The 15,111-nt window shown below is 35.6% G+C and overlaps 1 protein-coding gene across 1 annotated transcript in view; it reads left to right on the top strand.

Moving 5' to 3' along the window:
• Nucleotides 1–624: 624 nt before the first annotated feature.
• The window catches only part of LGSN (lengsin, lens protein with glutamine synthetase domain), a gene marked incomplete at both ends in the record, with an annotated part of 48,680 nt that continues 34,193 nt past the window's right edge, over nucleotides 625–15,111 (top strand). Inside the window, one exon of the mRNA XM_081296199.1 lies at nucleotides 625–654. Within this exon, the coding sequence (XP_081152325.1) occupies nucleotides 625–654 (30 nt within the window). The remainder of the gene's footprint in view (nucleotides 655–15,111) is intronic.

Genomic DNA, 15,111 nt, shown 5'->3' with positions numbered 1-15,111 from the left:
TGAACCTGCTGGGGTGGGCTGGGATTTGTCAGAGACTGACATTTGGAGAACAAGCGAAAGAAAGATGGCTACATTTATAGACTGAAGGACCAGAATTAATTTTGAGGCTAGAGGGACCCACAAATGAAAATTGGAAATTACAAATGAGTAGATGTTTGCCATTGGTAAAGTATCTGGGTCACTTATAGCATATTTTTCCACTTGTATTTTTGTCTGTGGGCTTTGATAAGAATGGTTGCCTAACAAATGTTTCATCATCTGAGTACAATAATAGATTTCATTCCAGAATACAATTGTTGCATAACAAAATTCAGTATGTTGGAGGTAAAAAGTCAGTCAACACAAATTTAAGCTTTGTATGTCCTTTGTTTGCAGGGAGTCAGGCATAAATGAGCATTTGTCATTTGACTCTTCTAGAGCCTTTCTAGCCTACGTGCCTAGGGCATGACACATCAGAGTCTGATGTTTTTTATCTTTTATTACCTGCTAGATCCCTCTGGAAAGAGCCTCTGTGGAATTCATCATCTGCAGGCTTTGTTAGAGGTATACATATAAATACATGTTGAAAACATTTGTTGCAGATATTGTGGTTTCCAAAGCTGGCTTAAATAAAAAAGTGTTGAGATGAATGATGAAGGGGACCTTCTCCAGGAGGTATGAAGCTAATAATTAAAATGTTATTTATCAAAATGCTGACAGCAAACCTCTTTATTATTCTGTGTAACTATTTGAGGACCAGTAGGAATAAGGATAGCATGATTATATTTGTTATATGTCTGCTTTGGAGAGGTTTGTGAAGAAACACTTCTTTATTATATATTGAGTTTATAAATGTAATAAAAACTAAATAGTTCAGAATTTTCATATAGGAAAGCTTACTTAGTTTGAATAATCATTTAAAATAAATTTGTTAGACACTGAGTTTTAGAAGCACCAGTGTACAATAACATTTTTGTTTCTATGTTGTTATTGAAAGAAAAATATTTGCTTTTCTCAAAGATTTTGTCTCAGTCTAATAAAAGTACTTCAAGATTAAATGACTAAAGGTGAAAACCTGTTCAAATTATATTTGGAATATATGAAATATTAGATAATAATAACCACTTATTGGATCTGGACTGTATTCAGATGATGATTTGTCAACATATAACATTTCTCATCAGTTCTAAATTTGTATGTAAATAACTTCTACTCTTGTATTATCCAAAGACCATTATGAAGGACTAAAATTTGGACTCAGATGCAAAGTGTGGTTATATCTGGGAGGATGAAGATTTTTTTCTTTAGATGAAGTGAGGAAAATATAATGCAAAAAGCATTCCCACTATGTGTAAAATGACATTGTCAATCAGGGCACCATGTACAGAAGTAACATGTAGAGAACTGCTCTGGCTACTTCTGTGTTAAGTGGAGATGATAGCTGACATCTAATATATATGGAGTCATTGAATACACATAATATGTGTAAACCATTTACTTGGGATGGAGCTGGGAATGAATACACTTTCCACCTGAACACTGGGTGAGGCTATGCGAAGAAGGGACTCACTAAGGAGAGCTGTGGCTTGTCTTGTAGTGTCATGTCGTTGTCACATGTTGTGGACATATCCATGAATGAAGGTCAATTTATAACTGCAAATAACAGTTTAGAGAAAGAAACTGAGTGTGATTAGTGTGAACATTTTTAGCTTTTTGAGATTTTTACTTCTATTATTTAACTTCTTGGATTAGGTTTTATGTACTAGTCCTGAGCCTATGGACGAGCTGTGTTTCTTCCCCGACTTGCTCTGTGTTAGCCTAGGATTTCAGGTATTCCATCTTCTTTGAAAGTCCTTAAGACACCCTCCCCAAGACCAGTCTAGACAAAAAGTTGATTGTTCAATCTTATAAGCATATAAAATTCAACAATATGATTTTAATGTACATAATTTTCACAGCAAGAGACATGCTCTACCTTTTGGAAAAAGTTCTGAATAACTGGAACAGAACATTGTATTTAATAGATGTAATTTTAAAGGCAAGCTCAGGCAGGCTCTTTGAATCAGTTCTCCATGGAATAGCCCCCTTCATACTCTCTTGTACAAGGCTATAATTTCAGGAGGAGAAAGAAAATGGGAAGTGGAGGAGAGAGGATGTATGATATTTTCTTTCCAGTTGAACAGTGTTTAGAAAAGGACAGTGCCCGAGGGCCACACCAGATGCTCTGGCACTGTGAGAAACAGCAGCATGAAGTTAACTGCAAAAACATGGCAGCTGAACAAATGCTCCCTGGATGAAGAAGGGCAGATGGTAATGTCAATAAAGTCCCTCAGGATGGTTGCCTCCCTAACCCAAAGAAACTCTGGGTCAGAAGCTTCAGTATAATGAACAGGTAGTAATCTTAGACTTGGTGCTTCTCTAAAGAATATTTTAGTGAGATTCCCTCTTCCTAACTATGTCATAAAGTCAGGCATTCAACCAAATTCTTAGAAGTGGTAAACAGAATAAAATACATTGAAAACACATTTTTATTTCTCTAAGCATGACCTCAAGGGTGTTTAAGTTGTGAAATTGAGGGAAATGGTAGCAAACCATACTAATTAAAATCTATGTATCAAGAGCTTTGTGTGCGATATTGCACCAGGTGAGTTGAATGAGATTGGTTGGTTCTCTGCCTTGCAGGTATTTGTAACTCAACACAGAAAACCCCAGGATAAGTAGGCACTAAGGACTCGTGTTTCTACACGGCAGAAGAAATGGCACCATCTGGAGTGAGATCAGAAGTGCATCCTGCTTGCTGCCTGGGTCTCATAGGGCACTGAGGGTAGCCCTGTGGAAAGCTCTGGTTGACCTGCTAGAGGGTAGACTTCAGGCTAGAGAATTACTTACCTCAACCTACCCATTTCCCTGCTTTATGCTATTATCTGTGTGTCTCTACAGAGACTTTCTGATTCTACTTTTATATTTCAATGAGTTTTGTCACTTAGGATTTAGAATTTTTGCTTTTCTGATTTCAAGGTTTATAGTTAATTTTATATTTATTTTTATTTAACTCTGTTACCTACTTGCAGTTTAGGAGGACTCTGTTTAAGAACTCTTAATGCTAAAAATTATATTTTTGTTTCATTTGTGGTAGTTAAGCACACATTCCTTGAACTCAAATAGGTTTGTTTTAATCTTGGTTCTACTAATTACTAGCTGTGTGACGTGGGGCAAATTTTCATACTTCTCTGTGTTTCATTGGAATATTAATAGTATTGGAAGAGACTTAATTAATACAGTTAAGGGCTTAGAACAATGCTTGGAATATTGAACATCAATTGAAAAGGAGCCATTCCTCATAAATGCTTTATTCTGTTATACTGACCAGTAATATCCCCACTAAGTGTTCAGTTTTGCAAAATTAGGTTTACACTTTTTCTCTTTACATGATAGAATTTTATTTGCCTCTGCTAATAATTATGTGTGATTAATGATTATATAAATAAAAAAATCTATCTACAATTTCTAGCCCAGTAAGGCTTTCCTTAGGTACAATGTTTAGAACTATATTTAATACTTGAGTTATATGCACATTATATTTTTTAATAGGATAGAACACCTTCTCCTCTCCTATTAAAAATATTCCTTTTGATGAGGCCTAGTATTTTTATATGCAACATCTCATTAGTTAATATCTTCACTGATGGTTCTATAATGTGTTAAATCTTTTCCACACTGTATTACAGAGCCCATTATCATAAATGCATATTACATACTATATGTATACTTAATTTTCTCCTACATATCTTTTCTTGCCTTTGAAGTACTTTTCCTCCCATCTACAAAGCCTTCACAAATTACACTGATTTCACATACTCAAATACATATATTTTTAGCTATAAAATTTTAATTTCTTTGAAAAATTTCAGTTCAGTTATGAAAACATTGAGTAAAACCAGCCCAAGCACCAGACCCAAAGAAATGATCAAACTTTTTTGCTTCCTTTATTATTTCACCTTCCTTTAACTTTAGCTTCCTATTATGAAAATTACTTGGTATTAGATTTTTATAAAATTGTTTTTGCTTTCTCTGAAACTGTTGGTTAGATATACTTTCCTTGAATGAAATTTCCTCCTGAAGGTTTTGCCTGGCCTCGTTCCCAGGGGTGCTGTTCCTGTCCATTTGACAGCTTGTTGGGAATGAAAGTGAGATCCACAGCTCTTCACGTGGGAGCAACTACATCATTCACATCTGGGCATTTCTTTCACACAGAGGCCCTTATTAATGATAATTGCTCTATATTTTTTGAATAGATGTGAAAATCTGTCAGATTGGATATTTTATTGCAAAAGTGATGAAGACTGAAAAGTTGGAAAGTTGGAAGAAGAACTAGAAATTATCCAGGTTTCCCATGACATTTGACTGCCTAATCCCTCTACAGCTGTGCTTGGGATGAGAACCTGGACACTTGTGCAGATAGTGCAGCCAATTTTGAGCCCCTTATATTAAGTAGAATTCTAATTTCTGTAATACCCAAGATGCTTGCTTGGATTTTCCTTTTGTGCTTTGCTTCACCTCAAAGGACAGAGATGCTATTGAACTCTCACTTGAAATGTGAAGTTTAAAAAGTGATGAATTTCTTGCTGCCTTTTTAATAAGAGTGTTTAGCAGTTAGTATTAATCAAAAGGCAACATCTTTCATTTTGAGCATTTTTTCCCTATTAAGTTTGCAAGTAGTATGAAGAAATAAGTAAAAGGACAGTTTAAACCCCACAGATTTGAAATCTGCTGTTTCCTAACTATGAAGTGGGGTGAGTTGCTGCATCAGTCAGAGCCTCAGTTGCCTCACTGGAAAAATGTCAACTTAAAAATGTCCAATTTCCTATGAATTGGGAAATGGTGTTCTTCTGGGTTCTCATCTATAATGGTCACAGACACTATCTAATTTAGTTTAGACTGAAGTGACTTTGCAGAAATAGCTTGTTTGAAGGAGTGAATCATTTACTGAATCAGAAAAAAAAAGTGTTCCAACTTTTCAAATAAGCTCCAAATGAAGCTCACTTAAGAAGTGCTGGTAAACCAGACAACCCCAAAGGAGAATAGTTTGGGCAGGTATCTCAATCATATGTGAAACAGATTTGGGACTAGAAGCATAGTAAATCATCCATGGTTTAGATTTAAGGTGTTCCCCAAAGGCTATATAGACAGTATGGATTTGGTGAATCTGGTGGTTTTTAACATCTCTGAAGTTACTTTATTTTCTATTGTTTCTTTTCTTTTTGTTTTATTTGTTCCTTTTAGGTATTCATGATAGTAGAGTATATTTTGACATACATACATGGAGTATAACTTGTTCTAGGTAGGATCTCGTTCTTGTGGTTTACATGATGTGGATTGTCACTGGTCATGTATTCATATGGGAACATAGGAAAGTTATGTCTGATTCATTCTATGTCTTTCCTATTTCCATCCCCCTTCCTTTCCTTCATTTCCCTTTGTCTAATCAATTAACTTCTATTATTCCCTCTCCCATAATTGTATCTTAATGTTTAGGACATCCATTTGAAATGTTTAGCTATGTTACTGAGAACCATGAGATTTAATATTTGTTCCATGTCTTAAAGAGAGTAACCATAATCTTGGAGAAAGCATGACATTGAGGATAAACAGAATAAAAACGAACAAAACAAACAACAGCAGCAGCAGCAACAACAACAAAACTACCCTAAAAAAAGGTGGAATTTATAGGTTAAGGGACAGAGTCTTTGCAGATCATCTTTTCACAAGTTTGAGACTCTTTCTCTAAGCTTTTCCAGAGAACACTTTGAAAGAGTTCATGTAATATTTTATCCAAAATAAAGTTGTTTTGATTACATTAATCTCTTAAGTTGCCATCAGGTCCTGCCAGACATTCAATACAATCTTATTTAGAAAGTTTAATGAAGGATAGATCTGAGTCAAATGTGCTTTCTAGCTTCATATTTCAAAATTGTGAGCCTGGTTGTCATTCAGTCATTTATTCATCCATTGACTAGAAAACATTTACTTGATTCCTATTTCATGTAGTCAATGTTATACACAAGGATACATCTAAAATACTACCTTCTACTGTTACACTTTTGTTTCCTGAGTAGGTCCTTTATCATTGTCTGCTGTACCTATGTCTCCTTAGACTTTTAGTCTTGGATATCTTTACTCAGTTGAGCACCCTTGTGTTGGTTTACATATGAGTGTTCACCCACAAGCTCATTCATGAAACAATCCAAGATCAGAGGTGAAATGATTAGATTATGAAACATATAACTTAACCAGTGGATTAATTCACTGATAGCTATTAACTAGGTGGCAGATAGGATGCACCTAGAGGAAACAGGTCACTGGGGTTGTGCCTTTGGGTTTATATTTTGTCTTTGGCAAGCAGAGCTCTCTCTGCTTTCTTGTTACCTTGTCCTGAACCATGTTCCCTCTGCCACTCTTTAAACCATAATGTCCTGCCTCATCTCAGGCCCAGAGCTATGGAGACAGATGACTACGTACCAAAGACTGATACCTTGAGCCCCCAGATAAACTTTTCCTGCCAGTTGTTCTTGACAGATCTTTTGGTTACAGCAATGAAAGAGCTGACTAGAGCAACCCCCATCCTTCGAGAGAAAATCAGAAGCTTTACAACTCTCACCTTTTTGGAGAAGAAAGATCAAGGGTTTAAAATGAGGTTTAAATTCAGATTCTGCCACTTAAAGAGTGAACTTTATTTTTTACAGAAAAACAAATACTACTTCTTACTACATCTGGAAAGTAAAAAATTTGAACTCATAGAAACAGAGAGCAAAATGGAGGTTATTAGAAGCTGGAAAGTAGAAGGACTTGGAAGATGTTAGTCAAACAACACAAAATTTCAGTTAGATAAGAGGAGTAAGTTCAAGAGATCTATTGTACATCATGGTGTCTACAGTTAATAAAAAACAATTTGTATTTGCTAAGAAAGGAGATTTTAAGTATCCTCACCACAGAATAAATATGTGAAGCAACTTGCCATATATTAAATAGCTTTATTTAACCATTTCTCAATGTATACATATGTCAAAAAATTACTTGTACTCAATAAACATGATTTTTACCTGTCAATTAAAATAAGTAAAAGTTGAAAAAAGAAAAAAGATTTATTTATCACTCTCCTCCTCCCAAATAAAACATTAATCATCTTTGAGTGGGATGGCTATAGCAAATTACCCACAGGGTTAATTTTTTAGTTGTGTCTGGAAAAGTAGATAATGCTCTCTCTGTGATAAGCCAGAAAAATCAATAGGAACCTACACAAGAAGGAAATGTGGATCTGAGGAATGATGAAAATAGTTGGAATAGATGGAGACAGTGTTTTTGTGTGAAAATGGTATGATATAGAAACTAAAGAAATTGGTAGAGCTGGATTATTCAAGGGCTCAGAGAATATTAATTTAAAATTTTCCTGAAGGTTGAGGGAAATTGTGGGAGTATGCTCAGTGAGAAATATCAAGAACAAAACTGTGATTTAGAGAAACACCATGGCAGTGGTATAAGGGCAGGCAGGAGAAGGGCAACTCTGGATGCCAGAGAGCAGTAGGGTAAAGAGAGTAGTAATCCCGGTGACAAGAAAGGAAATGGAAGCACTCATTTGTAAATAGTGAACCCACTGAAAAGAATTACCACAAAGCATTTAACTTTTCCAATTTAGCTCCAGGCTGCTTTCAGATATTCACTATTATAATAAAGGTGGCAGTACACATTCACAATTTTATACATTTGGGATTATTAGACTACATTGCCAGTGGTAGGAAGATTGGGTTAATAGGTATGAATATTTTTAGGTTATTTGATGCAAGTTTTTATGTGCTAGTTTGAATATTTATGCTGTAAATATTTTAACTCATTTTCTCCTTTCTTTTTTTAAAGAATACACTTTAAGGTTATTGAAGGCATAGTCTTCTCTCATTGACATATTCTTACAAATTTGATAAACATTGATCTTTTTCCTTTCTTTTTTTCATAGCTATATTGAGGTAAAATTGAAGTACAATAAAATGCACATATTTGAAGTATGCAATTTGATCAGTTTTGACATGTTTTGACACATATGCAACCAATACAATCAATATAAAAAGGATTTCCATTACTTTTTTTAAAAATTTGAAATCATGCAGGCTATATTTCCTGCATGACTATTACATTAGAAATCAATTACCTTAAGATATATAGAACCTCATTCCCACTTGTCAGCTAATTCAAAATTAAGTGGCTCACAAATAGAGGAAGAAAGCTCAAGTGATAGTAAAAGCTTAAAATATCAGAATCTCTGGGATGAAACAGTACTCAGATGAACATTTATAATTTAAAGTACTATATTAGAAAGAAGCTAGATTAACAATCACAATTATTTTCAAATTAGGTAGTAGGAAGGAAAAATAAGAGTAGGAGCAGAAATAAATGAAATAGAGAAGAAACAATACAGCTAAAAGTTGATAAAAATCAAATAACTCTAATCAAGAAAAAAGCAAGAACACAAGGATCTATGTGCTGCTGAGATGAATATGTATTCAGTCATTGATGGATGAAATATTTTATATATGTCTGAAAAGTATAAATTATCATGTATTTTTTAGTTCTATAGTTTCTTTATTTAGTTTTGTTTGGAGGATCTCTCCAGTGGTAATAGAGGCATGTTAAAGCTACCCAGTATTATTGTGTTGTGATCTATTTGATTCTTGAAACTGAGAAGGGTTTGTTTGATATACATAGAGGCTCCATTGTTCGAGGCATAAATATTTATGATCATTATGTCTTGTTGATGTGTAATTCCCTTAAGCAGTATGAAGTATTCTTCTTTCTCTTCTGATTAACTTTGGCTTGAAGTCAACTTTATCTGATATAAGGATAGAAACTCCTTTTTTTTTTTTTTTTTGAGATCCATGTGAATGATGTTTTTTGCTCATCCTTTTACCTTCTGTCTGTGGATGTCTTTGCCTGTGAGGTCAGTCTCATGAAGACAGCATATTGTTGGGTCTTGTTTTTTTAATCCAATCTGCCAGTCTGTGTTTTGATTCATGGGTTTAGTCCATTTACATTCAATGTTATTATTGAGAAATTATTTTTAATCCCTTGCATTTTGATTTACTTCTGGGTTTTACTTTGAATTAGTTTCTCCTTTGATTGGCTATTCTTCTAGTGTCATTCCTCTCATGGCTGGTTTTCACTTCTGTTTTTCATTTCTTCTTCAAGAAATATTTTATTGAGAATGTTTCGAAGTGCATGCTTTATAGCTGTGAATTCTTTTAACTTTTGTTTATCATAGAAGGTTTTTCTTTCATCATCAATTCTAAAGCTTAATGTTGATGTGTATAGCATTCTAGCCTGGCATCCATTTTCTTTCAGAGCTTGGAATGTATTATTCTAAGACCTTCTAGCTCTGAGGGTCTGGACTGAGAAATCAGCTGAGATCTGAGGTGGTTTTCCTGTAACTGTAACTTGCCTTTTTTCTTCTGGCAGCTTTTAAAATTTTATTCTTATTCTGAATGTTAGGCATTTTCATAATAATGTGACTTGGTGTGGGTTTGTTCTAATTTTGTATAGTTGGGGTCCTGTAAACCTCTTGTATTTGATTTTCCATTTCATCTTTTAGGTTTCAGAAATTTTCTGATATTATTTCATTGAAAAGATTGTGCATTCTTTTGGTTTGTATCTCCAAACCTTTATCTATCGATAAATCTTAAATTTATTCTCTTCAGGCTATTCCATATTTCTTGGAAGTTCTGTTCATGGTCTTTTCACATCTTTTCTCCATGGTCAATTTTGTTTTCAAGATTGTATATTTTGCCTTCATTGCCCAAGGTTCTGTCTTGCAAGTGATGTAGGTGATGCTGCCTACTGAATTCTTAATTTGGTTTATTGATTTCTTCATTTCAAGGATTTCTGCTTGATTTTTTTCAGAGTCTCTATCTCTTTATTTTCTTTCTGATTTTACTCCTTATATCATCCTTTACTTTGCAGATTAGTTTGACTATGTCCATTATAAATTCCTTCTCTGACATTTCTTTCACCATGGTGTCATTGGATTCTGTTATTGAAGGATCTTGGTTTGTCTCAGGTGATTTGTTCCCTTGCTTTTTCATGTTGTTTGTGTGTCCACCCATGTATCAGTATGGATATGAGGTAGTAGAGTTTCTATGCTGTGGACTTGTTGTGTCCCTGAAGGTTTCCAGCACTTCACCATTTAGAGAGAGACAAATAATAACAAGCAATGCAAACAATGTACCGCATTAAACCTAATAGTTCCTGCTATGATGTCTAAAATGTTAATTATCACAATAAACAGAAATAATATGATTGTATTGTATTGCATGCAATAAAAATAGCAAGCTTGCAAAAGGTTTTACAATTTCAAATGGTGGATAGGGAGATAATAGAAGTGATATAGGATGTAATGATTATGAGGGAGGAGGATAAAAGATAGAAGTAAAAAATTTGAAGAAGAGTGAAAGAGAGAACAATAGAGATTGACTGTTGGTGGAAGAAAAGAGAAAGAGAATCAAGGGAAACAGGTAAAGGAAAAAAATATATATATATTAAAAATAATCTTAAAAATAAAAATAAAAGAATACAAAAGAAAACTAAAATATACTAATCAAACATTATAGCCCTCAAAAAAAGCTGATCCATGAGAAATAACTGACTTTAAAAATGCTAGAAATGAGAAGAAAACAAATATGAGTGTGTATAAATGTTCACACACCATTAAGACCACAATTTAACAGAGAAAAGAAAAAAAGGAAAAAGGAAAAAAAATAAAATAAAAAAAGAAAACTTAAAAAATTCTTTCTGTTGGAGTTCAAAAGATTGTCAGCTTCTCTTCTCAACAGTTTTAGGTGGGCTCATATGGAGCATGGTGCTCCACCCTCTGGATTGCTGGAGTAAGAGTGGTAATCCCATGGATGAAATTCCTGGAGCAGGGTTTAGGCTTAGATGGGCTCCATGCTCTTTGCTGAATGTCAATTGGTCTGGAGATTTTGAATCAATGCACCTCCTGTGCCCAGTACTTGCTGGTCCATGCTGGAAGACTGTACCCTAGGAATCACCCCTAGGTTTCACTTGTGTGGTGGGGGACCCAATTCTTAGTCCCCTATGTCATTTCCTGGTCTCAGGTTCAGTCTCCAAACAATCTTTCCCACCCCTGCCCTTTCAAATTCCAGGCCAGACACATTTTTCCTATCCTGTCCTGCAAGCAGCCAGATTGAGGGGGAGGGATAGAGCTAGCTGGGTGTGTTTCCACGACCAGTTGTTCCCCTTGTGAACCTCTCTCCACATTTGACTTTCTCCTGGTCACTTAAGCACTCTATGGAGTGCAATGTGTGTTTACTGGGCCTGTATTTCGGGCCAAACTTGGGTTTGCAGGAATTGGCTCCCTCAGTTGCTGGCTCCAATGCCATGGCTGGAAATTGTTCCTTCTTTTGTCCTCTGCATGCTGCCTGGAGAGATGTCAGCTTCTTTTCCTCAGAAGGATATTGTGCAGCATGCCTTTCAGTTCAGTCGGCCAATGTCCTTAATCTCTAAATGCCCTGTATGCAGACACTCCTCAGGTCTCCTGAAAATGTGGATTTTTTAATTCCCTTATCCCTCCAGTTTGCTCATGGAGGGACCGCTCTGTCTGGTGCTTCAAGCTCAGCTGCTGCAGTGGCTACATCACTGGGAATTTCTTCCTTTTAATATATCCAACCTCCTGAGTCCATGATCTACTTTAAATTTCCAATTTTAAATTCTAGTAAAGCCCCTGTCTCCTTATTTGTTTGGTTCACCCACCTTGCTGAGAAGCTGCCTGTCTGCTTTCTTGGTTTCACACCATAGAGCAACCAGGAAAGCAACCTCCTCTATTCCACTATCCCGAAAAACCCCTCTGATCCATTTTATCACTAACAAAGGTTAAAACTTGATGACGGTTTATTATTCACTCATTCATTTATTTTGATTACTTACTATTTTGTTAAAATGCAAGTATTTGGTAAATAAATGCATTGATGATTGTACCTCAAACTATCCCTATTATACAGAATTCAAAACAAAGGTTTCTAAAGTATTGACATTGAAAGGTAACTGTAAGGGAAAATTAGAAGTAAGTGAATGAAATCAGTGATATTTAGAATGTAAATAACACTGGTTATTATATTGGAAGGAAATTTATTAGGTCAAATTAAGGTCTAAATTTAATGCTTGACAGAACTCCTTTAGGTTTAGCCTCTTTTGGTTAATTTGATTGAGCCATTGAGTTGAAATGCAAAATGACTAAGTTATATTAAGCCTCATAAACAACCTTCAGAAGAAGCACTATGATGATAAAAGTACAACTTATGAAAATATCTTTTATTCAAAACACTCTTTATGGCCATTCAAGTGTATGAGGCAAAGCAGTCATCTGATGGAATGATGGGATGGGAAAAGCTGCTCTGGTGGAAATATTGAGATCAAATCAAACTATTGTAGTAGAGGATTGGGATTGCCTAACTTAGGTTGAATTATATTTGCATATTTATATTATGTATCAACATAAAATTACATACCTGTGCTTATTATGCTCATGGTTCTTCCAACCTGGTTAGTCTCACATCTTCTCTGTCTTCACTCGAATGTCATCTCTTCTATTTAAGTTTAGCCTAGTTCCCCCAGGTATACCAAGACTTAACCTATAAAATATTACATCTATTTAATAATAGCATAAATGTTGAGTACTGCATACAAGAGTATGTTGGTCATATTGCAATCCCTTAGACTCTTCAGAACTTCTTTACCTGTTTTCATCTCTATGAGAAGGACTGTAGCTTATTGTGTTCAGAATCTACAGATGCATATGTAGGAGATTAGAGCCTGGCTAGTGGGAACTCTCTAAGCTGGTAAATGCTCCTCACCAACCTCTAGGACCTTGCCCCAGCTTTTCAGCATCCCTGCACCACAGCATGGTGAGGGAGCATTCTCAATGTAGTGTTCATTAAGGATAAGTTCAGTGCTTGGTATACTGGAACTAACTGGCTGGGTTCAAATCCTAATTCCACTTCTTATAAGATGCAATATTTTGGTCTTCTGTTGACTCAGGTGTCCTCATCTCTAAAACAGGGATGGTAATGTATTTTTTTCTCCCTAGAGTTTGGTTTGAGATCAAATGATTTCATAATAATGTAGTATATTTAGAAGACAACTGACACATAGTAGGCATAAGAAGAATGTTTTATTTTTATGAGCTGTACTAATAGCAACTTATTTTGACCATCATTCACTTTTCAGTGTCACCCTATATACCACTGAGGGGAAAATATGGGTGGTCACTGTTGACACACATTCTACCTTGTGGAAGTCAGGGTAACCTGATGTGCCCTGGGATCCTCTAAAGTAGCTGCACATTCTGAACTGCATTCCAGTTGTGTGATACCTGGTTGTGGATAGCCGAGAAAATTTTCTTGTCTTTTTCACTCCCCATCTTTAATTTTGAATTATTTGGAAATATTTAAACATCATGAAATTTTAAGTGAAAATCCAAGTTTCTAGAATTACTTGTAAATTTTTAGAACTAGCAGTTCTGGGGCCATGTTTTGACATGATAGTGACTGGATAGAGCTAAGAGCTGATTCCTTCCTGGAAGCAAGTATTGACTCTTCTGTTCATCAGCTGGCTCACTGCATCTTTGTTATCTGCTTCTTATTGAGTTTGCTATCCTTGAATTAGGGTAACCTAAGCATCTCTCTTTCTTTATATCATGAATGCCTTTACTTCCATAAAAATACTTTATTGCTCATACTAGATTATATGATTCTTTGTGAATCATGTTTTATTTATTTTTATGTCTTTGACTTTGGCTTATACATATTAGGTTACATCCTCATTCTTTGGATGGAGGAAGTCAAGATTCTTGAGACATGAGTTAAGATGATTTTTGCCCTTATACAGGAAAGAATTATGAAAAAAATAATTGAAAGAGAATGTATAATTTAGGAAGTCAAGTCTTATGAGTTATGTAGACAACCTTATGTATTAGAGATGGAATTCTATTTATGTCAACTGTCAGGTTATAATGACGCATGAAGAACTGCAAATAAATGCCTTAGATTTGAATTATTCTTCTTCTTTGCTAGTCATTTGATCTTGAACAAATTACCTAATCATTATGGGCTTTTTTGTTGTTGTTGTTTTGGCAAAAATTTAGGTAAGAATAAATATTCCCCCAGTGATATGGTAAGTATTAAATGAAATATAAAATGTTGTTTGGCTATAAAAATGCTTTTAAAATGTTAATATATTTGAGGTTCATAGTTATATTTTAGTATTTACAGAAGAGAGAACAGGACTCCAGAAAAAACTTGCTACTTAGTAGAAAAGAGAATTAGAGTCCAAACCTTATGTATCTTGGTTAGTAGGTTAGTTCTTTTCCCCACTAAAACATCATTTATATTGTATTTAAGGGCAATTGAAAGTCTAGAAATTTAGAATAGTCTGCTGGAGGTAGGATACACCAGAAATCCAGTAAATTTGTTTCAGATATTATAGCAATATCCATGCTCTGATTGATGCCAGAGACCGGAACTTCTGACCCTGTGTCAATAGAAATAAAGGCATATGAGCACATGGGCCAAACTTTATTGGGAGGGTTTTATCTCAAGGAAAGGGAGGCAGTACTGACAGAGAGTCAGGCTGCTCCCCAAATGAAGAAATGGGCCAGTTTTTTATTGAGTTGTTGGGGTGGGACAGGGTCTGGTAATTCCCTTTTGGTTGTGAGTGTGGTATTTCTTTTCAAGAAATATCTTCCTGAGAAAAAATCAAAACCATAGAGTGCTGGGGATCCCAAAAGCCAACGGTGTGACCCCGGAGATCCAGGCTGTCTGATTCGCGCGGCCTGCCCCGAGGCTACAGAAGGCGTGGTGCCCCAGAGAAGGGGTTAAATAGTCAGCAGGGAATTAAGTGGCTGCGACACGGTGGTATCCCACCAGCTAAACCCAAGCCCGCACTGACCCCCGGGCTGAGTTCGGGATTGTTGGCGGGGACGGAAGCGGTACAGCCCCACCCCCCACAAGGGACACTCCACTAAGGTAACCAGCGGCCACCATCTTGGACAGCGGAAGTAAACACCGCCACTCGCCGACA

The sequence above is a fragment of the Spermophilus citellus genome (genome assembly GCF_964194105.1).
Source record: "Spermophilus citellus genome assembly, chromosome: 5".
In the NCBI taxonomy this organism is placed as follows: Eukaryota; Metazoa; Chordata; class Mammalia; order Rodentia; family Sciuridae; genus Spermophilus; species Spermophilus citellus.
This window is presented reverse-complemented; position numbering and strand designations above follow the sequence as displayed.